Source organism: Papaver somniferum, chromosome 5, assembly GCF_003573695.1.
Source record: "Papaver somniferum cultivar HN1 chromosome 5, ASM357369v1, whole genome shotgun sequence".
NCBI classification, from domain to species: domain Eukaryota; kingdom Viridiplantae; phylum Streptophyta; class Magnoliopsida; order Ranunculales; family Papaveraceae; genus Papaver; species Papaver somniferum.
Window position 1 is genome coordinate 121,042,199 of NC_039362.1, and position 23,801 is coordinate 121,065,999.

Consider the following 23,801-nt stretch of genomic DNA (forward strand, 5'->3'; position numbering starts at 1 on the left):
AGTTCCTGGACCAAGTCATTTAAAGCCAATTAAGGAGCTCACTGTTTAGTATTTTATGGATTTCTTATCCTTTCTTTGTCTTTGTATCGGAAAAGGCAAAAACTCAGAACTCCACTTGTGGGATTCTGAAAAACGTGTGCTGAGGAGTTTCAAACTCAGGACGCTGGTAATATTATCAAACAATTTTACCATTGTAACGGAGTGACACCTGCTAGTATGCTAGATACTCAATGAGTAAGTTAAAGAAATGTGTGTTTTTGTGTAGCGATTAAAGTAGCCCATAATAGTTGAAAACAGTGGTTAATTAAAGTAGCCCATTTAATTAAGTTATTAAAAAGAAAAAGGGGCATGTATTTAAACTGTTTTTATGAGAGAGATTAAAGGAGGGAAGAGAGGAATCTCAGTTCACCATCACAACCAACGACTTTGCTTTCATTTCACTCTCCATCTCTCAAATAATGGAGCCAAACAAAATTCATCATCATCCTTATTGTTTGACTCCTAATTTCTCCACCACTAAAAGTCAAACAAATTAGCACCATAACCAGCAGCTGAAAGAATCTAAACATCAAAAACAAACAGATACACAGAAATATTTCTTCTGATTATCCATGGCTTCATCTTCAGTAGTGGTGATGGATACTAGTACTACTACTAAATCATTAAGACTTATATCTCATCAATCATTCTTCTTAGCTGTACGATCTGCTAATCTTGATTTGATCACACAATTGCTTGAAGAATGTAATGATCAAAATAATTCGTTAATGGGATTAACTAATGATAATGGTGAAACATCGATTTATGTTGCTGCGGATAATAATCTTGAAGATGTTTTTAAATACTTGATTCAGTTCTGTGATATTCGAATTGTGTCAATCAGGTCTAAGCTTGATTTGAATGCATTTCATGTGGCTGCTAAGCGTGGACATTTAGGTAATCAAATTTCTCACTGTCTATTTATTTGATTATTGTTCCTTGGGTTTGAATTGAGATAGGGCTAAATTCAGTTTAGGTGTGAGGTTGACAGTAGTTATTGTTGAGTTATTAGATTGCTAAGAGTGGAGAATGAATAGTCAATTTAGGGAAATTTAAGATTAGGTATGTGTTTTGATTTTGTTAATTTTACTAGAACCAGATATTATTAGGATCTACATACACTTTTGATGTCTAGATTAGGGTTGAACTTAGACTGAATTTCAGTTCTGTTGTGCTTTGAATTGGTGACATGAATTCTACTGAAACTATGTTTTAGGTTCTGTAGGTTAAAGCTAATTAAACAGAAATTCATTGTAAAGAAAATATAGAGATCATCATGTGGAGAAAGGGGAGGAAACAATCACTTAAACCAAATCAAACACCAAATGTTCGGCTTTTAGCTCCACTTAACTTCATAAGAAACCTAGATTAAGCGAATAACATGCTTTTCGAGAAGGGGGGAAAAGATAAGCTGTGATTGAGGACAGATATTCTCATTCCCCTCAAGATTATTTTTAAATGAAGACACTGAACAAAAGAAAAATGTTCCATTGAATCAGTATTGCACCTTGCAAGAGAAGGTCTGTTGAGATTTGGGGGCCTAGAACTCCCTGGGGACTGTTATTAGTTGTCACTGTCCTGAGTTTGTCGAATGGTGCAATCTAAGGGAAGATTATGTGGTGAACATTGAGTTTCATTGTTGCTCCATGATAGTATCTAGGGAGAATAAGGCAATTGGTTTAGTAGGAGAATGAAAATCGTTGAAAAATCCGGTGTCACTATCTCATTCCATGTTTCGGATTCTGTCTAGTAAAAGGTCATAGAACCCTGTAGTTCTTTGACCTTGGATTTATAACCCATCTCAGCACCTTTCTTCTGTGCCTAGTGAAAACTCTTGACTACGATGATATGCTGACAGATTAACGTTTCTACATAATGGTGTTTGTGTGCAGGCATCGTGAAGGAACTGTTGAACTTGTGGCCTGAGCTTTGCAATATATGTGACAAGTCAAACACAAGTCCCCTTTATACAGCGGCTGTCCAGGACCACCTGGATGTAGTGAATGCCATACTAGATGCAGATGAAAGTTGCATGAGAATAGTTAGAAAAAATGGGAAAACAGCGTTGCACAATACAGCTAGGTATGGTTATTTCAGAATAGTGAAAGCACTTCTAGACAGAGATTCTGAAGTCGTCTCAATCAAAGACAAGAAGGGCCAAACTGCACTTCATATGGCCGTAAAAGGTCAGGATCCTTCTGTAGTTGAGGAGTTACTGATTGCTGATCTCTCTATATTGAATGCACGCGACAAGAAGGGAAACACTGCTGTTCATATGGCTACCAGGAAATGTCGACCACAGGTAGTTTTCGTCATTGCTCTATCTATTGAGTTGGTGGTACCATGCCCTGTTTGTTGCAAAAGTTTTTATTCTCTGTTCGGTTTTCTCTTTTTGTTTTATTTTTCCATTGGATATTAGTATTTTGTATCTCCGATTTCCTATTCTTGCTTTCATTTCTGTCACTGCTCATCTTATCAGGGATTTTGTGTTCTCAGGATTGGTAGTTTATAGAATTTGTTGACGTAGTGCACTCTTCTTGTAAGGGTTCTACGCAAATTGACTTAAAGATGGTTATCTTTATGTGATTTCAGATAGTGTGCCTTCTACTTAGTTACTTAGCTGTCGACGTCAATGCCATCAATAATCAGAAGGAAACTGCAATGGATTTAGCAGAAAAACTTCAATATGGAGAATCTGCATTAGAAATCAAGGAGGCTCTAACAGAAGCTGGTGCCAAGCATGCAAGAAATGTTGGCCGAGTGGATGAAAATCAGGAGTTAAAAAGAACTGTTAGTGATATAAAACACGAGGTACATATGCAACTCATACAAAACGGGAAAACCAACAAACGAGTATCTGGAATCGCTAAAGAACTTCGGAAGCTACATAGAGAAGCTGTTCAAAACACCACCAATTCTGTGACAGTTGTTGCTGTTCTCTTTGCTTCCATCGCATTCATGGCTATTTTCAATTTGCCAGGACAGTATTTTCAGGTTGGGCCAGACACTGGAGAAGCCAACATTGCAGATAATTTGGGGTTCAGGTTATTCTGTCTTTTGAATGCTACTTCACTCTTCATATCTCTGGCAGTTGTGGTGGTCCAAATCACTTTGGTTGCATGGGATACTAGGGCTCAAAAACAAGTTGTTTCAGTTGTTAACAAACTAATGTGGGCAGCTTGTGTAAGTACATGTGGTGCATTTATCTCATTATCTTTTGTTGTTGTGGGAAGGAGAGGATCATGGATGGCAATAACTATAACTGTAGTTGGAGTTCCAATCCTTGTTGGAACTCTTGCAGCTATGTGTTACTGTGTTTTCCAACAGCATTTTGGGATGTCAGGCGATGATTCGCAAAGACGCATAAAACGGGCAAGTGGGAGTAAATCATTTTCATGGACTAGGTACTCAGATTTTTCAGATCCTGATGCTTACAACTCCGAACACGAGAAGATTTACGCCTTGTAAGTCTTTGTTAATATAGTGTAGGATTGCAGTTCCAGTTGGAGCTGTTGTAAATAATGTGTCATGGTTATAAACCACCCAAGAGATGCAGTTTAGATTTTGTAAGGTATTCTGCAAGGGAAGAGATTTACATGGAAGGGTTTCTGGAGGATAAATGGTAATGTCAAATAGATTTATGTATAAGGAACTAATGAAAGGACCGTATAGGTGAAATCAAGCAAAATGTTTCCTTTACCGGTCGAAAATCTCTTTGCAACATGGAATTAAAACACCCATAACCATGAATGGCCCATCTAGATTTCACCCTGTTCAGTTCACTCTATAAATCTTCACAATGCCAACTTCTGAAAAGATGAACCCTGATTTTGGGCATGCCAAAAACTTTCTAGGCATATTGAATAAAGACAAAAAAGATTGTGAAATAGCAAAATCAGATAACCCCTTAATCCAGATTTTTTTAATGACAAATCTACTCTTTACGTATTAGTGTTAGTAATATTGATTAGTGATTAAATATTTTGTTTAGTGATTAAGATAATTTTCAGAATTATAAAGGTTGTTTAGATGATTTTTTGGATCATGGTTCGGCGAAACAGGTTGAGGTTCGGTTCACATCTATGAGCCGAATCTACCGATTGATGAACGGTTCGGCTCACTGAATCTGTTTACTGCATGCGCCGAAACTATAATTTTCAATTCCAACCCTTTTGCTAGACACTAGTTCGGCTTATATGAAAGTTTCATAGTAAGCCGAACAACATCCTGAATAGCGCGGAAAAAAAATAATTACTGGTTCGGCTTATATTTCTAAAATCGTATGAGCCGAACATCAATTTGTTATTTTTTGGGTTAAAATATTGTTATTGGTTCGGCACATATTGAGAATATCGTAATAGCCGAACCTCGTAAATGTGCTAGGTTCGGCACATATTATGGTTATCGAATACGCCGAACCTCTATGCATCTCTATCTGTGACTAGGTTCGGCTTGAAATTTTATGAAATTTCATGCCGAACTGTTCATATACACTTACAGGAAGCTTTTGTGAAGAACAGTTCGGCTAAAAACGCAACTCAATTTTGAGCCGAACCCAACACTGTAACCGTCATTTAATCGATGAAAAACAGCAAATAGGAGATTGTGTTTGTAAAACTTACTTTCTTATCCTCATTTCCGGAGTTGGAGATGCAGTTGGTTTAATTTCTGGTTCAATTGGTGGTTGATTTTCAGTTTCTATACCTTCATCTTCAATTGGTTCTTCTTCTTCAATTGATGGATTAAAAGACGATTTGGTTTGCCTAATCCCTATTTTTGTTTGTACGAGTCATTATGTGGTTGAGTTTAACCTACGATCAAATTTTTATGAATCAACAATTAATCACGATGATGAACTTTTTTTCGCAAGAGGGGAAGAGTTCGGCTAGAGGAGGAAGAAGAGATGTTAAGGGAAACTGATTTTGATTTTTTAGAAAACTGATTTTAGATTTTTGTATTAAGGGTATATAGGTAATTGAACTACCCATAGGGTACCCTTATAAATTCATCCAAGATGGGACTATTGTTTTGTATGCCTAGAAAGATTTAGGTATGCCCAAAATCAGGGTTCGAAAAGATAACAAAGTAATTGCAAACCACGAAGATTTAACAAAGTCGAACAAGCTTTAGATTTATGGAGATTTGTATTAACGTATTTACAGGTGACTCCCATGCACTAAGATGGATAACATGAGAAACTAAAACTACTTCCATTACTACGGTGTTCACTTGGCTAAAAGTAAAAAGATTAAAACTACAACGTTTTACAACACATGCAGGAAAAAAAAAGCATAATAATGCTGTAATTTCAGGTTCACCTTCAGGAAGTAGGTGCTGCCTCTTCAGAAACTGAGGCTAGACCTTGCATCAATCTAACAATCTCCACCGTGTCCTCCAGATAATATTTAGCTCTGCTAGGCTTTCGACCAACAGTGCATGCGAAAATTTCTGCTGTAGGAGAGAGAGATGGACCTGCTATGGAATTCATGACGACCTCAAACATGTCTTCATCGGATCTGTCATCTCCTATGCACAAAACAAAATCTGGTAACATTCCGCTCTCCTGCATTGATGAAAGTATCCTTTCGGCCACGAGCCCCTTGTTCACCCCCTGTTAGGTAACACAAAAATGCAGATTAGATTAATTCGTCATTTCATTGCAAGGATACCAACTTAAAGAGGTAAAATTAAGAGCACGTATGGAGAGTAATACTTATTAAACTACAAAACGTTTAACATTGCTTTATGGTGAAGTCCAAGAATAGAAATGGACAAAACAATGTACCGAGTTTAGATTATTTTCTTACGACTCTTTCGGATGTTCATGCCTCTTGTGGGTTCTATCCCTACCTGACGACAACAATAAATAACAATTCAGACTATAGATAAAAAGGAATGTAGAATCACAAACCTGAGGCTTGACCTCGACAATGGTCTGCCCACTCTTCACAGAAACTGGCTCATTTGCAAGCACACTCTCAAGATGATCCAGAAGTTCCTTCGCTTGGCATGACCCGAAATCAGGATCGGAATCCTCGTAACTCCAAACCAGTGAAGTTTCCTTATCTTCAATAGTGGACCCATCGGTTGTTTCTGTGTATAACTTCATCACAGGTTCTGCTATCTGCTTCCAACAACAATCTGCAGCAGGCCCATGCGTCTCCCATTCTGCATTTCGCTTCAACCTGAAACAAAAAACAAAAAAAAGAAACACAAATGTCAATCCGTATGGTGTTGCACTGTACACATCTTGAAGCTTTTCAATTCACAAATGTCTTAAACGACTTCACCTCATAAAATAGCCGTGCTCAGCAGCAAGTCCCAAATTCTCACAAGGAGAAAACCATGCATCAAGAGTCGTTCGACTTCTAGCGCTGACAAGAAACACCATATTGTTCTCATCTCTGCACAACTTGTTTAAGATTTCGATTGATTTTGAACTAGGACTCTTGTCTATCGAAGCTTGAGGCATCAAAGTGCCATCATAATCTAAAAGAATAGCTCTCTTTTTGGTCCTTCTATAAGCTGATACAATATGCTCTATTGAGAGCTTCCTGAAGCTTTGATCAAGAGCCACAACCCTAAATCCCAACCCGAATCCAATGCCCCAACACCTTCGCCTTCCATGATCCTTACATGCCCTCTCTAAATCTTGTAGAAAGCTGTGTGCCCAGTACCCAACATCATGGGTACTAACATACCTATAATGCTTCTCGTGCCGCAGTTGTTTTTCAGCTTCAGCCATCTCTATCGCACAATCCATTGCTTCAGCAACTGCATCAATATTCCATGGGTTTACACGAATAGCTCCACTGAGAGACGGAGAGCAACCAATGAATTCAGAAACAACCAACATACTCTTCTTCCGGTTGCAGGGATCCAATTCTAACGCTTTATCCAATTTTTCATTTCCTTGCCGACTAATGATGTATTCATAGGGAATTAGGTTCATTCCATCCCTAACAGCAGTCACCAAACAACACTCAGCGACCACATAATAAGCGATCTTTTCGTAGAACGGAAGTGGTTTGTCGATCAAAATAACGGGTTCATATCCAGGTTGCCCGAACGTTTCATTAATCCGTTTAACTGTTGAATAAGTCTCAGCCTGTACTTCCTGAACATCTCTTCCGCGACCTCTAGCTGGATTTGCAATTTGAACCAAAACCACTTTTCCCCGCCACTCTGGATGCTGTATAAGGAACTGTTCCATTGCCAAGAGCTTCAAGCTAATACCTTTAAAAATATCCATATCATCCACCCCAAGCATCATGACCCTTCCGCGGTCACGGAATTGGCTCTTAAGCTCTGCAACTTTCTTTTCAGTCTCACTAAGGCTCAAAACTGATTTCAATTGACCCATGTGAATACCAACCGCAAGAATTTTAATGCTAACAGTTCTGCCATAATACTCGAGACCAATATAACCGCGTTTCGACTCATACGATAACCCCAACATTCTACTACAACAAGACAGAAAATGACGAGCATAATCGAATGTGTGGAAACCAATCAAGTCAGAATTCAACAGTGCCCTCAACAGTTCTTCCCTAACAGGCAAAGTCTTATAAATCTCCGACGAAGGAAACGGACTATGCAGAAAAAACCCAAGCTTCACTCTATTAAACCTCTTCCTTAAGAAAGTCGGCAAGACCATTAAATGATAATCATGTACCCAAACAAAATCATCTTCAGGATTAATAACTTCTAAGATCTTATCAGCAAAGATCTTATTAACAGACACATAAGCTTGCCACAACGAACGATCAAACCGACCACCAAGATCAGGCGACAACGGCAACATATAATGAAATAATGGCCACAATTGCTGTTTACAGAAACCATGATAGAATCTACTAAAAAGCTCAGGTGGCAAAAATGTAGGAACACATTTAAAAGTCTCAAGCAAAATCTGTGAAACCTCTTCTTGTTCATTCAAATGAATCTCTTCTTGTAAACAACCAACATAAATAACTTCAACATCATCTTCACCTAAACCATCTTTTAACTGAAGAAGAAGCGAATCCTCAACCCAATCAAAAGTCCAACCTTGATTATCTAATTTCCTATGAACCCTAATTGGGAGCTGATTAGCTACAATAATAACTCTATCTTTAGGTGACACTGATGATGGTGAAACAGCACTAAGATCAGATGGATAATCATTATCAAGATTAGACATTATATCTACAACACGAGGAATTCTTCTATTAAGTTGATCAAATGATGGTGGTGGTGACTCACCTGAAGCAAGTTCTAACAGATTTGAGTAAGATCTAGTAACCATTCCCTCCCCTCCCTTGAACCCTAAACTTGAAAATCACTCTCCTTTGAGGAACCCTTTTTCTTATTCTTATCTATCTGGATGGATACAACACCCAATATAATAAAAAAAGATTGAATAACTTTCTCTGCAAATACTTATTGTTACTAAATCCCATTAATATCTGGAAATTAACTCAATATGACCATGGAAATTATGAGGATTATTAAAAGTTTGCTTCTAGAAATGGATTAAACTATGAGAATAAACTCCTAAAATAGTAAACAGAATCGAATCTACTCAACTTGAAATGAAACAGAAAAAATATTAATAAAACTAGTGATGATGAAAATGAAAAGAACCCATTAAAGAAATGAGAATTTGTTACCAACCCAGAGAAGATTGAACTGAAGAAGATGGAGATAAATTCATTCAAAGTCGTAAGTTTTAAGGGAATTTCATTAATTACTCAACTTTTAACAGACTACACACTCTCTCACACACAGAAGACAGTCCATATCCACTTGCTCTGAGTTTTATACGTAGAGATATTAAAAAATTGAAATTGAAAATAACGCTTCTACTAAAGTGTGATTCACCTATACCTTAACACGCGTATTACTCATGCCAAATACATTCACGTGGCAAATACGGAAAATCGATCTGATCTGAAACTCCCATCTCTGTAGTGGGTCCTACTTAATGCCTATCCTGTGTTTGTAAATATGCACCAGAGGTATTGATGCTTGACATTGTAGAGTACTGGTTGATTCGAAAAACGTAGTACGAAAAGAAAACAATATTATCCCTTCCGTTTTATCTTGAAAAATGACGGCGATATAGTTTTTTGTGTTCTTTGAAATTATCTGTGGTGTTTATGAAGTGGAAAAACAATGTGGGACACGAAAAATTGTGGCCTAGGAGGAGCAATGGTGTTGCATTAGCTGTCATGCTCGAAACTTTCTCATGATAGTCATGCATGTATTGGACTGTATCCGATTTGATTCTATACACAGAAAACAAATAAGTTAAAGAGAAAACCTTTTTTAATGTGTTCTGATCCGAACATAGATGATAGAATCACTCTCTAGCACATTGATTTCTCAATCAAAAACCAAAAAGATCCCTAAAAGAAATCAATCTGGTAATAATTTTTCTGAACTGACTTTCATCAAAAAATAGGTATGCTTCTGACTTATAGAAGTATTTTTGCTTCTGTTAACGAAACGCGTTATTAAGTCTGGCGAATATGAACGTAGGATCAAGGATTCAATAGATGTTTAACCGGGCTAGTGGCATTTGCCGTGGTACTGTTAGTAAATTCAAACACGTGGCGAAATCTGTTTTGTCTTTCAATTATATTTAACTGCTACGTGTCGACCCGGGAACACCCTTGTTTTATCTTGTTTTTTGTTGTTTTGAGAAAATTCATAATAATTCCGACAGATAACTGTTTCAGATAATAATCCAATTAATTAACCTACTACGTGTTCTACTGTAACACTCCTAGCTCAATTTTGAGAGCGGAAAAACAAAAACAAAGAAATACAGATATTTGCAACGGCTGGGTTCAAAATAGCTGTCTCCCATTTGGAGAGGGAATTTTGCCACGTAAGTCATAAAAAGGTGGGACCCTGATGAAATTTACAAGTTGGCCACAGCTAATTAAGAAGTAGAAGAGGAATTTATAGATAAGTGGATAAGGTTGAATGGAGGAAGAAAAATGAAAAAGAAAAGGTGGTCGTGGTACATTGTATTGAATGCTTGGCATGTGATTCTCACGTGTTTGAAGGGACATTTGTCCCAAGGAAGATATTTTTAGTAGTAGTAGCCTCTAGTAGGCTTTGTTGAGTTTTTGAATATGCATGAGAATTTAATTGAGAATATTATTTTTGTTTTGGTTGGATGGATGGATCATGGGTTTGCCACCTGTGCACTGTGCAGTTTAATTATGATGGGTGGATAAGCTTGGGAGAAGTGATTTACTGGTGTGAAAAGAAAGAGAGAAAGCCGGATTCTTCTTCTTCTGCAGCAACTTTTTGTATGTTCCAGTGTCTCTGCCATTAAACCAGAGATATCATGGTAATATCAAAAAGTCTAAAACATATCGGATAAATCAATGAAAACTGCTTTGTCATTTTTAACTTGTTTTTCATACAAAAGACGATAACCCATGACCCGTGAGCTCGTGATCAAGATCCGGTTTTTTAACCTCGCTGGGGTCCGAAATTTCATCAGCACTTCCATCATGAATATGGTATGGGGTCATAGGTACTCCTTGGAAAATTCAGCAGAGTAGGGAGGGGGTTAGAGGTGTACTAACCTAGATGGCCAGCACCAGTGGCATAAACTTGGCCACGTGAAAGTGACCACTGCCTAGCATTAGGCACAGTACCATTGTACTAATACATTAGCTGTATCAAAAATAAGTGGACAATGGACATGTCTTTGCTTTGCGTTGGAATTGGTTGCAGGATGCCTGCCAGGATCTATTGAGTTTACCATTCAATGCAACGCAAGATCTCTGTTATCGAAGATCAAGATAATAGGAGGAGTCCATAACTTACCTGTGAAATGTGAATCCTACTTATAAATCAGTAGGCTAGTACTTGGGCCCATAAAACTCATTTCTGTTGGCTAGAATTGCACTGTTGCGTCCGGCAAACTTGACCGTCTGGCCTGAAGCAAATATCGAGGAAGTCATCATCAAATAGGTGATACTGATACAGAGGCCATGACATTTTTGTTATGCAGAGAAATACCTTAACAAGAAAAGAGTAAATAAATGTTGCATTTTGACAAGTTTGTAAATGAGAAATTGGAGTTTTAAACAAAATGACAAGATTTTAATGGCCATTTATGAGCACAAGACCATTATACATCATTAAATCCTTACAATTCTTGAGGGTAATCAAAACAATAAAACAAAAAGGTGTAATTAACAACAGATTTCAGAATAAGGTTTTAGAAAACCACTTAACAATTATTGAGAAGAAAATGGCTCAAATTACCGCAAAATGTTGTCACTTTTTCAACAGTGAAGCACTACATTGCGCCATAATCTTAGATGCCCTAGTGATTGCATCAGTCATGTAAAAATTCTCAACGGCAACCCCAAAGTCTTCCTTGCTCATTTTCTGTTGGGTCTCAGGCTTCGCTAATGTTGCGGAAAAACTAGCTGGTTCTCTCTCATCAATGTGTACAAGATTCGGTGCCACAGTACTGATGCGAGTACGTATGCCTCCAAGGCTTGTATAGTTAAGCCTGAGTCCAGAAACTTCGGAGAGTGCCCTCAGTATCTTCCAGTCATCCCTAGCATCACCAACTGTGGGAACAGCTGGGAGTGTCTGTTGTGTGCAACCTTCAGTGTTTTCGTAAGTACCTTCTTTCTCACTGAATGCTGAAGATGGCAATATTACATTTGCGCGGTAGACACCTTTATCTCCGTGATGACCTTGATAAACCACGAAAGCATCACTTGGAAGCTTCTCCAAGTCCACATCATCGGCACCCATCAAATACACAAACTTCGCTTTTTCCAGTGCATTTTCAGATTCCGGGACCAGGCCAAGATCAAGGGCAGCAGCTTGGGCAGCATTAAGGAGGAGTACATTAAGGCCGTTCCAGTCTGATCTGATAGCTTTGGCTTGCTTTGCAATGCTTTCAACGGTAGAAAATATTGCGTCTTTGTCCTCGCGTTCAAAGAGCCCTGCACCAACAATTATAGCAGGATTCTTTGCAGATAAGAGAGCAGAACAGAATGGATGACGACCCTCAGCAATTTCTTGGAGGGTTTGTGGGCCTGAGCCGAGATGTTGGTGGTCGTAATTGAATTCAGCAGGGGGGCCAATGTAGCCGACCTTAGCTTTGGTGGCTCTAACGGTCTTGCCGATTCTGGCGTTCACCATTGGGGCTTCTACTCTTGGCTGCATTTTATAACAGAAAATAGTGATATTAGGAAAGCTATATAGATCCCAACTGGACTCGATGCATCATTAGCGAGTGTATGGATACTAGTACTATGCTCTATGGAATGCATAACAGTTTTGGTTCTAGTTAGTAGTCTTACGTTCTTGCAAAATTGCAACTACTTAATTACCTCTAACCGTTAGACATCACCCATAATATAAACTCCATTAAGATTTCAAACCACATACCTGAGTACCAACCAAAAGGAAAACATCTGCCTTTTCAAGACCACTTATGCTGATGTTCATAAGGTATCCTGAACGTAAATCAGCTTGAGGGTTCATGCCATTTCCTTCACACCACACATTGTTTGAACCCATCTTGTTCAACAAATCTTTCAGAACCATCATGGATTCTGCATCGGACAGCTTCCCTGCAATACCGACAATTTCTTCGGGTGTAACTTGATGAGCAGCTTCTGCAACCACGGCAAGGGCATCACGCCAGCTCACAGACTTGAAGCGTCCATCAGGACCACGAATCATGGGATCATTCAACCTCTGCCTTTTCAGTCCATCATAACAGAAACGTGTTTTGTCGGATATCCACTCCTCATTAATGTCCTGCAACATTACTTAACATATTAACATACATCCAATATCAAATAAGACTCTCTCTCTGAAATATCTTTAGCAGGTAGATGCAAAACTTAGAAAAGATTAAAAGAAGGAAAGGATGACAAAAGCTGGAGGATGTGCAAGTTAACCTCATTCAACCGTGGAGTGATTCGCATGACCTCTGGACCTCTACTATCAATTCTGATGTTTGAACCGACAGCATCCGTAACATCAATACTCTCAGTCCCCTTTAACTCCCAGTTTCTAGCTTTAAAAGCAAAAGGCTTTGAAGTGAGAGCTCCCACAGGGCAGATATCAATCACGTTTCCAGAAAGTTCACTTGACATCAGTTTCTCAACGTAAGTTCCAATTTCCTCTCCACTACCACGACCTAACATGCCAAGATCCTCAACCCCAGCAACCTCAGTAGCAAACCTTACACACCTATTTGAAAATTCGCAGTAACACTATCTTCAGAATTTGCTTACCATAATAAGTAATTATTTACTAAAACAATTGGTTATTTCAAGTGATTATGTAACCAAGTGAAATTGGGGAAAATCAAATGTCAGACCCATTATTGTGTTCTAAACAGAACTAGATTATGTTTGAAATGAAATCACAATAATGTTGCGACTTTCATCAAGATATTTAAACTCTACAAGTGGGGCGACGTTGAACTGTATAAAGCAATTAACAAAACAAGAGAAAGGGGGTATAACAAATCCAAACCTTGTGCATTGGATACAACGAGTCATTACAGTCTTCACTAATGGACCAAGATTCTTATCAACAACAGATCTCTTCATTTCAGTGAATCGACCTCGATCAGATCCAAACGCCATAGACTGATCCTGGAGATCACACTCACCACCCTGATCACAAATTGGGCAATCCAATGGATGATTCATTAACAAAAACTCCATAACTCCTTCCCTTGCCTTCTTTGCAATCGGTGTATCAGTCTTAATTTTCATCCCTACACCACCAAATAAAAACTAATCAACACATACTAATAATTTAATCATGGATTCAACAGGATTTGATTTCTTCTAATTTATCCAATGATGTGCAAGAGAAAAGAATTTCTAGATTTAATTGAACTCGGAAGAAAGAATGTGAAACCCTACCTGGAAGAGCAGGCATAGCACAAGAAGCAACAGGCTTAGGAGATTTTTCAACCTCAACCAAACACATACGACAATTCCCAGCAATGGAAAGACGATTATGATAACAAAATCTAGGAATGTCAACCCCAGCAAGCTCACATGCTTGCAATACAGTCATTCCTTTAGGTACTTTGACAGGGTAACCATCAACAAATACTTCGATCGCATCTTCAGGCTTTTCAATATGAACTCTAGCACCACCAACTGGTGTTCTAGGTGGCGGTGGTGGTGGTGCTGCTGGTTCTGATGCAGTTGCTGCTTCTGGTTTTTGTAGTTCTGGTGTTGAAATGATCCATCTTACCAAATTGAAATTAGGGTTTCCAGATTCGAAACCTGGCCTAGAAATTGTTGATGATGAACGACCTAGAAGAGATGTTCTTGAAGCTCGGAGAGCTAGTAACCCTAACCCCATGTTTGTGTCTTCTTCTTCTTCTTCTTCTTCTTCTTCTCTTTCTCTCTCTCGAGGAAAATGAAAGGGGACTATAGAAACCTGATGTTTGATGGATTTTAATTCGAGGCGTGTGGTGGGTTATTCCCATCCAGGGTAATGCGATAAGGGACGTTTTAGGGACATCGAAATAATTAATGGACGGTTTATTTGCGGAATTCACAATTTGAAATTTATAATCTCACGGGATTATAAATTCTGGGATTCATGTATATCTCTCGTGTGTTTGGTAACTCAGTTGAGATTCTTAAGATTCGTAAAATTTTCTTACGTTAAACAATTCCATGCATTGTTTGGCATTTCCGTAAAAATCTCAAAATTGTATATATATATGCGATTTGGAGTTTTAAAAAGTGGGTCCATAAATTCCATGATAAATTTCCCAACAAATCTTAGGAGGGAAGGGTCGGGTCGCATTCCATTTGGAGGATTTGTTGGAAAAGTGATTCCCGTCGGAAACGTAATTCCAGAGATTTGGACAACCAAACATAACGAGGGAAACATAACTCTGCCGAATCCTCTGGACCCACTTTAAAATTCTACATCCAAACCCACCATAAGTTACACTCGTGTTTACAATTCCCCCTTCTACAAAACAAAATCTATTTTTCTTCGCCATGGTTTGGCATTTTGCTTGGTTATAACTTAAATGTAGCAGAGCGAACTAATTGTTCAGTTGCACCGTACTATGAGGGAGGGGCTTAAATGAGTTCCCGTCCAAACAGTGCAACATGAAAATTAATTTTTCATCCAGGTCAAAGCGTAGATCTTGACCAAATAGAAATCGAATTTCCCTTTTGTGTTTATAAACATCAAGGAAGAACTCGGGCTTTCACTCCACCGCATCTTCCTTTCATCCCTAACTCTTTTCTCCCCCATCTTCTTCTCCCTTCCGATTTTGACGATCGTTTAGCTTGATTTATTATGTGCAATTAAAAGGGTTTGTTTTATATTTATTGGTGAATCTGTTGCATCTTTCAACTCCGAACTCAATCCACAAATCATCAAAGGTATATCATTCTACTTTTAGGGTTTGTAGTTAAAGTTTATTTTAATAATAATAAAATTTTTGATATTGGGTTGATTTGTTATATTATACATAACTCACGAACAATATTAGAGGATGGATGTAGATAAAATTCCATCATATCACTTCTTTTGTGATGCATTGATTATTAAAGTTGAATGAAATGGTTATTTTAGTGGTGTATTGATTGTTGATTGAACCATATTTATATATTGATGAATTTTGTGATGTCAATATGTTGGAATATGATAACATATATATCATAAAAAAGAAGTAGCCTATGTATAACCTGATAAATCCGACCATCGATTTCGTCATCTTCTAGCTCAGATTGAAAGTTGAGCGAGAGACAACCGGGGACGTCGGATGGGGAGGTAAACAGTGACATCATCGGTTACTTGTTTGAAATCTGTTTATGTATACACACTAACGAAATTAACAAGAAGATGCAACCGGAACCGCTTGCTCGTCCAGTTTCCTGAATAATTGTGTTTCTAAGTTACGAGCAACTATCAAAAACCTGCATAGATGTTTCACGTTAAAATTTGTGTTTTCTCTGTGTTTTCTTTTTCCTCGGTTAAGAACGTTATTTTACCTTTTTTACTTTCTTTATTTGTTTTTATGGGTTTTCCTCGCTTAGCAGTTTGATTATAAATAATTGAATGGAAACCTAATGTTGTTTTTGCCATCATCAAACTATATCATCATTGAAGCGAATTATGAACAATCCCTGATGATTTTACAGTTTTCAAGCGCACGTTTCTTTTTATCAGATTATATGACAGTTCCTATTAATGCATGTCGTTACACAACAAATTAATCATTTTTTTCCATACAATTATTTTTATTTTTTTTACTCGGTCAATAAAATTAAGTAAAAAAACAAAAACTGTACATGGGCTAGGCCATATTAAAAACTAGCTGTGAGGCCATCTAATAATCTAGCATATTTGAAACGATAATAAACTTCACCAGGCCATTCCAAAGACAGGATAAAACCTGACCTACCCTTATAAAACTCAAAAATATCTCCGGCCAGCAAACAAGCTTGCTTGGCCAAGGCATCAGCTGGAAAATTCGCCTCTCTATAGTTATGAATATAACGTATATTGTAGTAAAAGTTCTTCGCAAGCCTCCACTTCTGAACTAGCTGCCATGGAAACTCATTCTTTTGAAAAGCTTGAATGCAACTCATCGAGTCTGATGAACACAAATATTTTTCATGTTCCACCTCTTGGCTAGCATCACACCATAAATAATAGCACACACTTCCGCATAATAATTAGTCTGCCAACCAATGCCAACACAAAGAACGCCAATCACTGCTGCATTGGCATCACAAAAAGTAACACCAGCACCAGCCTGACCTGGATTTCCAAGTGAAGCGCCATCATAACAAATCATGATTTCATCTTGGTTAGGAGGAGACCAACTAACCTCAATTGGAATGGAATGTTGCATGATCTATGCTGCAACTTGAAACAATTTAAGATGCGTAATTCCTCCGCATACTGATAAACCCTGCCTTTAAAACCAAGCCATTGAACCGCCATATCTTCGAGATTTGCAACCAGCCACAGATCCTTTATCATCCTGTTGCGCCCCTTAGCAGCCTTGTAAGAGGCCACCATATCTTCATTTGGCTGCAGATTAAACATGCACGCCTACCAAGGCCAAATCCTCTTGGCCACTATGCAATGCCAAGTAATGTGGCTAATAGTTTCGCAACTCTTTCTACATAAACGACACATTGTATGCATGCTCCTACCAGTCTTCTTAATAATATTATCTTCACTTGCGCAACATTGTTTTGTCTATATTTTCCAATATTGTACACTCAAAGTAGGGTGCACAACCGGCCTTGTAAAGAGAGCAACACCTCAGTTGAACTTCAAAAGGCGTTTTAATAGCAGCCTTCGTAGACTTAACTGAAAAGACGCCTTTAGGATCTAAATCCCAAATTTTATAATCTTCTCCACCAGCAATGAGAGGTAAATTATCAACATCAATATTGCATCTATCATCAAATCTCTTGTTCTTTGAGAAATAACCCACGCACCATCAACAATAATATCACTCACTTTGTCCTTAAAATCATTAGGGCCCTTAGAAGTGATTCTAATAGCATCCTTCGTAGAGTTAACTGAAAAGACGCCTTTAGGATCCAAATCCCAAATTTTATAATCTTCTCCACCAGCAATGAGAGGTGAATTATCAACATCAATATTGCATCATATCATTAAATCTCTTGTTCTTTGAGAAATAACCCACGCACCATCAACAATAATATCACTCACTTTGGCCTTAAAATCATTAGGGCCCTTAGAAGTGATTCTAAACCTCTTGCTATCGAAAAATCACCACACCAATTATCAAAAAATAAGGAAGTATTCGCACCATCACCAATAATTGAACGTGTATGCCTTTGCACAAAACCGTAAACCCACCTGATTCCAGGAAAAACCGTGGAACCCAATTTATAGTCAATCAGATTGTGATTAATTTTAAAGTACTTGGCCCAAAATATAGCCCAAATCTTACCAGAGTCACGGATAGTAACCCACAACTTCATAAGCATGGCTTTGTTAACCTACGCCAATCTTTTAATTCCTAAGCCACCTTCACGTCTCGAAAAACACAGCTTATCATAAAGAACCGTAAAATACTTATGTTTCTCAGCATCGCCAGACCATAGAAAATTCCTACTCTCAACCTGCTTAATAGTCTTCCTTGGCTACTTATAAACAACCTGAAAAGGCGAGGGTACCCAAATATACCTCAAGCTAAAAAATTTCCTACATATAAGTCCTTTCTCCGAAAGTGATTGTCTATGGGCTGAGTCGAGACAATGCAACAAATCGGTTCACACTTCGTGTGATCGTCTATGGATACGAGATCGCGACAATACAACAACGAAGTATGTTTACTTGATAAGAGGTTCGTACTTAACCAAACACAATAGGATTACTATCAAGTAAATAGGAATTAACGTTTGTGTAATTTACTTTAAATTATAATAACAACAATTATAATTGCGGAATATAAAAGTAAATGACACAACAAGATTTTGTTAACGAGGAAACCCCAAATTCAGAAAAACCCCGATACCTTGTCCAGAATTGAATACTCTCAGGCTTAAGCCGCTACACAAAATTAAACCAACTTCGTATAATTGAGACCAAGCAACTAAATCTATAGTTCACCTAGTTCCGTCTGTATTCCCACGCCTCTAACTTATGAATAAGTCACGTACTTGGAACAATTCCTTTGGTTCGTATTCCAAACAGTAAAGGAACAACAAATTTGTTTGGTAACAACTCTCTTCAACCAAGTGATGTGAGTTCGACAAAGGCTCTTCTGTTTATCTCAATAAACTCCTTCATCGGGTGCTTAGATCTATCTTATTCTCAACTATCAAAGGTAATTGTTAAGATTCTGCAATCAATACTTTTAATCACAAAGAATTGTATTGATGTCGATCCAAACAACTAACCAATCCAATCTACCACAAGGATAAACCGATTATAGTTGGATCCTCTATAACGAAACAAGTATTGTGCACACCAAAGATTATGATCCCCAAATTAGAAATCTTAAATATCTTCTTTGTCTTCAAATCTTCTTAGATCTTCAATAAACACCTGCACACATCAACTTGAATCTCTTGTGATCAATCACGCACAAAACGGAGTTTGTTAACAATGAATTATCACAAGATCGTCTTTATAACTACAAACAGTCTAAAGATCCCTGTCGAAACTTCGATCTAGTTTGAGTGAATCTTATATCAGAAGAAAATATTTCAAGCATAAACAAACTAGGTGCAATCAAAGTTCAACCACCGTTAGTCAATCAAATCAATCGAAAAAACAATATAAACCGCAATTATCTAGTTTCCCACCAACGGTACTAATAGAGCTTCTCAATCCCAAAGAAGACTTTAAACTGAGTGGTCGTAAGAGATTTCGCCTAATAGGCGGCTTCACCAGTAACAACACAACCGAGGAAGTTTGCTGTCACGAAGGATTAGTTTGCTAGAAATGCAAACTTCAAGTATTTATAGACAAGGAAGTTTGGACACCAAGGAATTTCCAAAACCGAAAATATTCTCAAGATATGCAATATATTCCAAATTCGGTTTCCATAATTCCTGGAAATGCTTTGTCCAAAATAAAGACCGAAAATCTCTTTGGAAAATCTTCGACTAGTAAATGCACATTACTAATTCTCGTTTTCCTAAAATAAAATTAAAAACCTTAAATAAAATATTCCTAACTTATTTATCTTTCGATCCTGGGATTTTCTTCCTTTAGCTATTAAGGAATAACTTTGAACAATAAAAGATAAACATTACTGTACGTGTTCAAAGTATGTCGACATCCTTACTTTGTAAGTCCTATTTCATACTTACAACCTTGAAACCGATTTGCCACACTTCCAAACAAGTTTAGAATTGGTTCATTGACTTTCAAGAACTATGTGATTGATCAAGAACACTCAATCATAAATCATGGGTTTAACGGTTCTACCAAAACAAGTTTCGGTTCTACCTCCATGTGAGTATTGTACATAGTCAGACTAGCTTTCCAAAATTCGGTTGACTAGGTACTAGGATCGATTCCCCACATATATATGGTATCTAACTTATATGTGTTGCACATGTCCATAGGAACGGTCCCCTTTGCCTAAAAACGTGTTGCACATGTCCATAAGATCGGTTCCCCTTTCTGCTAAAAACTTGTTGCACCTCATACAAGAATCGATTTCCCTTTGTGATGTGTTGCACCTCTTACTAGGATCGGTTCCCCTTTACCCAGATTCGGTCATACACAAATCACAAACTCGATCATACCATCTCAGGTGACTACTTAAGATCGGTTTCACTAATAAAAGTCATACCAATACATAAGTCAGGCCTTTGTGAATAGTTTTACCAAGAACACAAACAAGTCATGAGCGGTTATACTAAATCACACATATTGGTTGTTCATAAGATATGCAATGAATAACAATACCAATAACGCCTGGCGATTTCCTTTTCGATTCATAAACAAGTTTATGAACTTACTTCCTTAAAACACATGTAGAACATTATTTCCTAGGATGAAATCCTCACCTCATACCCGTACATAATCACAATAGCATTCAAACTATTATGTTGATGTCTTATCTACAAAGTTTAATAGTTAAGCAATAAACCTCGTATTGTATTCCTTAATACTATGTCTATCTAGAGTGTTCATGTTTCGCAGTTTTGTTTTCAATATACACGACTTGAAAGATATGTTAGGGAATGAAACAGTTCAAGTCAAATATCACTAACCTCAAGTGGAAGGATGATGTTGTCGTTGTAGCTTCTTACTTCTTCACTTCTTCAAGTCTTCGCAATACTTGTAATGTCTCATATCCTAATACTTGCAGGCTAACCTATACGAAGTTGACTCTAGTACATAATCAAGCGACCCTTAAACTGAGTTTTGATTCACTAAAATATGACAACCAAACTTGACATACCAACGCTTGGTGGGTTCAACCGAGCTATGCTATAACAATTTCCCCCTTTGTCAATTTTAGTGACAAAACTCTTACAATCATATGGATAAACAAATTACAAGAATTCATTACACATACACTTGATTCCCGAATTCAAAAGCACAATAACCTGTATACATTCAATCCTTAAATGCCATTGTTGACATTAAAATAACAAAGCTAATACTCCCCCTAAAGGTGAGATAGGTAGATTTTATCAATCTGCACGTCTTTGTTATACCAATTAATATGATATGTTACTCCCCCTTAGTCTATGCTTTCACTCTTTCGTTAGATGAACGTTTAAGCACAATTTTCCTTTCCCTTAGTGATACCAATCAATATAAAATCAATGCCAGTATCACTTGTTTAATCCATATATTTCTCCCCCTTTTTGTCACAAAATGACAAAGAAACAAAAAAATAAAGGACAAACCGAAAAGAATCTTACAAATCTCAAAATAGACTTGCAAACCTATAGAATTAAGCACGAGGGTTCCACACACCTTTTTTGATAACCAATATCAAAATCGAAACTACAAAGTAATTTGTTTTGATATGTTATCAAGGAAATAATTGCCCGAAGCAATTTTCCCAGTTTATTTTAGCAAACCAAAAACCAATTAAGCATCTTAGTCCCTTTGATAAACCGATTGTACAAATACAACCGCTTCGTTCGATAAGACCAAAATAAAGATAACTCTACTTTTCTCATCAGGTTCTAATTATCCATATAACTTAGACCTTTCACTTTTTAAACAAGACAAGTACTAGGTTAGTTAACTAGTATTTCTTGTTAAGGCATTCGATTAGACTTGAATAACCGAAACCTCCACTTTTGATAAGCCTAACTAAGATCAAAATAAACTTAGTTTCTCTTATCCGGAATCGAATTGGACTAAACAATCCATCCCGTAAACCTTGTCTTTCGTTAAGCCATAAACAATTTATACAAACCAAAATAAATCAATTTGCATTATTATTCACCTCAAGCGGAAGCAATTGAAACAACATAGACATTATAGCACCGCCATTGCACCGAAATTTTGTAAGCCTAAACAATTGATACCACGCAATAAAGCAAGATAACAATAGTTTTTCTTAACCGGAAACAATTGAAACACACACATCCATAAACACATCATGGAATAAAACATCAATTGTACCGAAATTTTGTTAAGAAAAAGAAATAAATATATGAAATAAAAACAGGCTTTTCTTAAACAAGAAAACAATTAACTAACAAGATTGTTACCTCAAATTTCGCATCCTCTTCTCCAATATGTTTGCATCTTCTTCCAGGGAGAATTGATATCGAAATATCATTATGTTGTCATCCTTATGCAAAACAAAAGAATAACAACAACCAACCTTTACCAGAGAAAGGTTGAAAACCGATTTTTAACTATTGCAAGCAAAAGTTGAAAACCACTGAAAAACAAATGCTTTTATGCTAAACCAAAACCGATTCAATATATTGTGACTTTTTCACATATTTTTTCTACCAGAACCCCTCATTATCCTTTGATAAAGCCTACCAACATGGGCTAGAACTTAATCCTACTAAATCAAAAAGTCACCCAAACCAGAAGGGTTCACAACATTATGAGATCGATATCAAGGTAGTAAAACCGAAAATAAACGTCCCATAAACACAAATGCAATACACCATAAATATTCAATAAATAATCAAGTATTGCAATTACCTTTATCTTGTAGGGAATTGAATTGCGAAAACAACGCAAAAAGAATGAGGTCATTCCGAGTTCGGACGAAGAAGTTATAGGCAAAACAGTTTTACACTTCTTCGTATGGGGACCTCTCACTAGGATCGGTTCCCCATATTGCACATATCACTAGGATCGGTACCCCAAGTGTTACTTGTGACGGATCACAACACTAAACTGTTTTTGACATAACTTTTGCGTACGATGTCCAAATTCAGTGATTTTTGGCTCGTTTTAACCGTAAAAACAAGAGATACATATATATGATCAATATATATCAACATCATAAACTCACAATTACCGTTTACATCAAAACCTCAAATATAGATAGAGAAAGTATGAGTATAGAAGAAAAGAAATCTCCTAAAGATGTTAATTAGTCATATAATAACCGAGATATCATGTGTTCAGTTTTTCATGTGCTTCCCCACCTTTAAAAAGATTGAGCACTAAGGTGAGCATGCACATTCTAACACAACTAGGTTGTGTTGAGTTGATCCTTTTCTTGTTCGTCACGAGTGACTAAGACCGAATCATCATTCTTGACCTCTTGCTTGGTTTGTTTTCTCTTGTTCCATCTCTTGTTTTTCTTTGACTTGTGATGAAGAGTGTCATTATCACAACGTTCACTAGTACAAGAGATTTCAGACATGATGTCTTTCTTTAGTCTTTCAAGAAGACTTATAATTATTGTCACCAACAATTAATAGCTGAGAGTCATTCTTGTGACTAACTTTTGGTCCCTTCTTGGCTGTAGAGGACTTCGGGACCCATTTAGAGTTGGGTTTTGCAGGAGCATCCTTCTCCTTCATACCATTAGGATCATTGTCATTTTGAATATTTTCTGAAACACCCTTTCTCCAATTTGGAACATCAGATCTTGTCTTTGCATTTACAAAGTTATCTCTCTTTCTATATTCGGGTCTTTTATGAGATGGCCTTGTCGAGTGATATGCAAAATTTGAACTATCATTATAATAATTCTTTTGCCTAAACTTAGGACAATAACGATCTGAGTTTTTATGAGGAGAAAACTTAGCCAATTCGTTTGATACAAAAGAAAGTGCATC

General features: G+C 37.2%; 3 protein-coding genes across 3 annotated transcripts; 1 reads left to right on the plus strand and 2 right to left on the minus strand.

The window, feature by feature from the left end:
* The first annotated feature begins 398 nt into the window (after positions 1-398).
* On the plus strand, positions 399-3,738 carry LOC113282528 (ankyrin repeat-containing protein At2g01680-like). The gene is made up of 3 exons (XM_026531555.1): positions 399-936; positions 1,932-2,341; positions 2,632-3,738. The coding sequence occupies exons 1-3, from the start codon at positions 612-614 to the stop codon at positions 3,505-3,507; spliced, it is 1,611 nt and encodes a 536-aa protein (XP_026387340.1). The 5' UTR covers positions 399-611; the 3' UTR covers positions 3,508-3,738.
* A 1,406-nt stretch (positions 3,739-5,144) lies between these two features.
* LOC113282527 (alpha,alpha-trehalose-phosphate synthase [UDP-forming] 6-like) lies at positions 5,145-8,831 on the minus strand. Its single transcript, XM_026531553.1, has 3 exons — positions 6,330-8,831; positions 5,951-6,224; positions 5,145-5,650 (listed from the first exon to the last, which is right to left on the minus strand). Exons 1-3 carry the CDS (start codon positions 8,324-8,326, stop codon positions 5,360-5,362), a joined length of 2,562 nt encoding a protein of 853 aa, XP_026387338.1. The 5' UTR covers positions 8,327-8,831; the 3' UTR covers positions 5,145-5,359.
* Positions 8,832-11,109: 2,278 nt separating this feature from the next.
* On the minus strand, positions 11,110-14,481 carry LOC113282529 (NADH dehydrogenase [ubiquinone] iron-sulfur protein 1, mitochondrial-like). The gene is made up of 5 exons (XM_026531556.1): positions 13,959-14,481; positions 13,561-13,807; positions 12,978-13,272; positions 12,460-12,834; positions 11,110-12,228 (listed from the first exon to the last, which is right to left on the minus strand). Exons 1-5 carry the CDS (start codon positions 14,407-14,409, stop codon positions 11,326-11,328), a joined length of 2,271 nt encoding a protein of 756 aa, XP_026387341.1. The 5' UTR covers positions 14,410-14,481; the 3' UTR covers positions 11,110-11,325.
* Between the last annotated feature and the right edge of the window lie 9,320 nt (positions 14,482-23,801).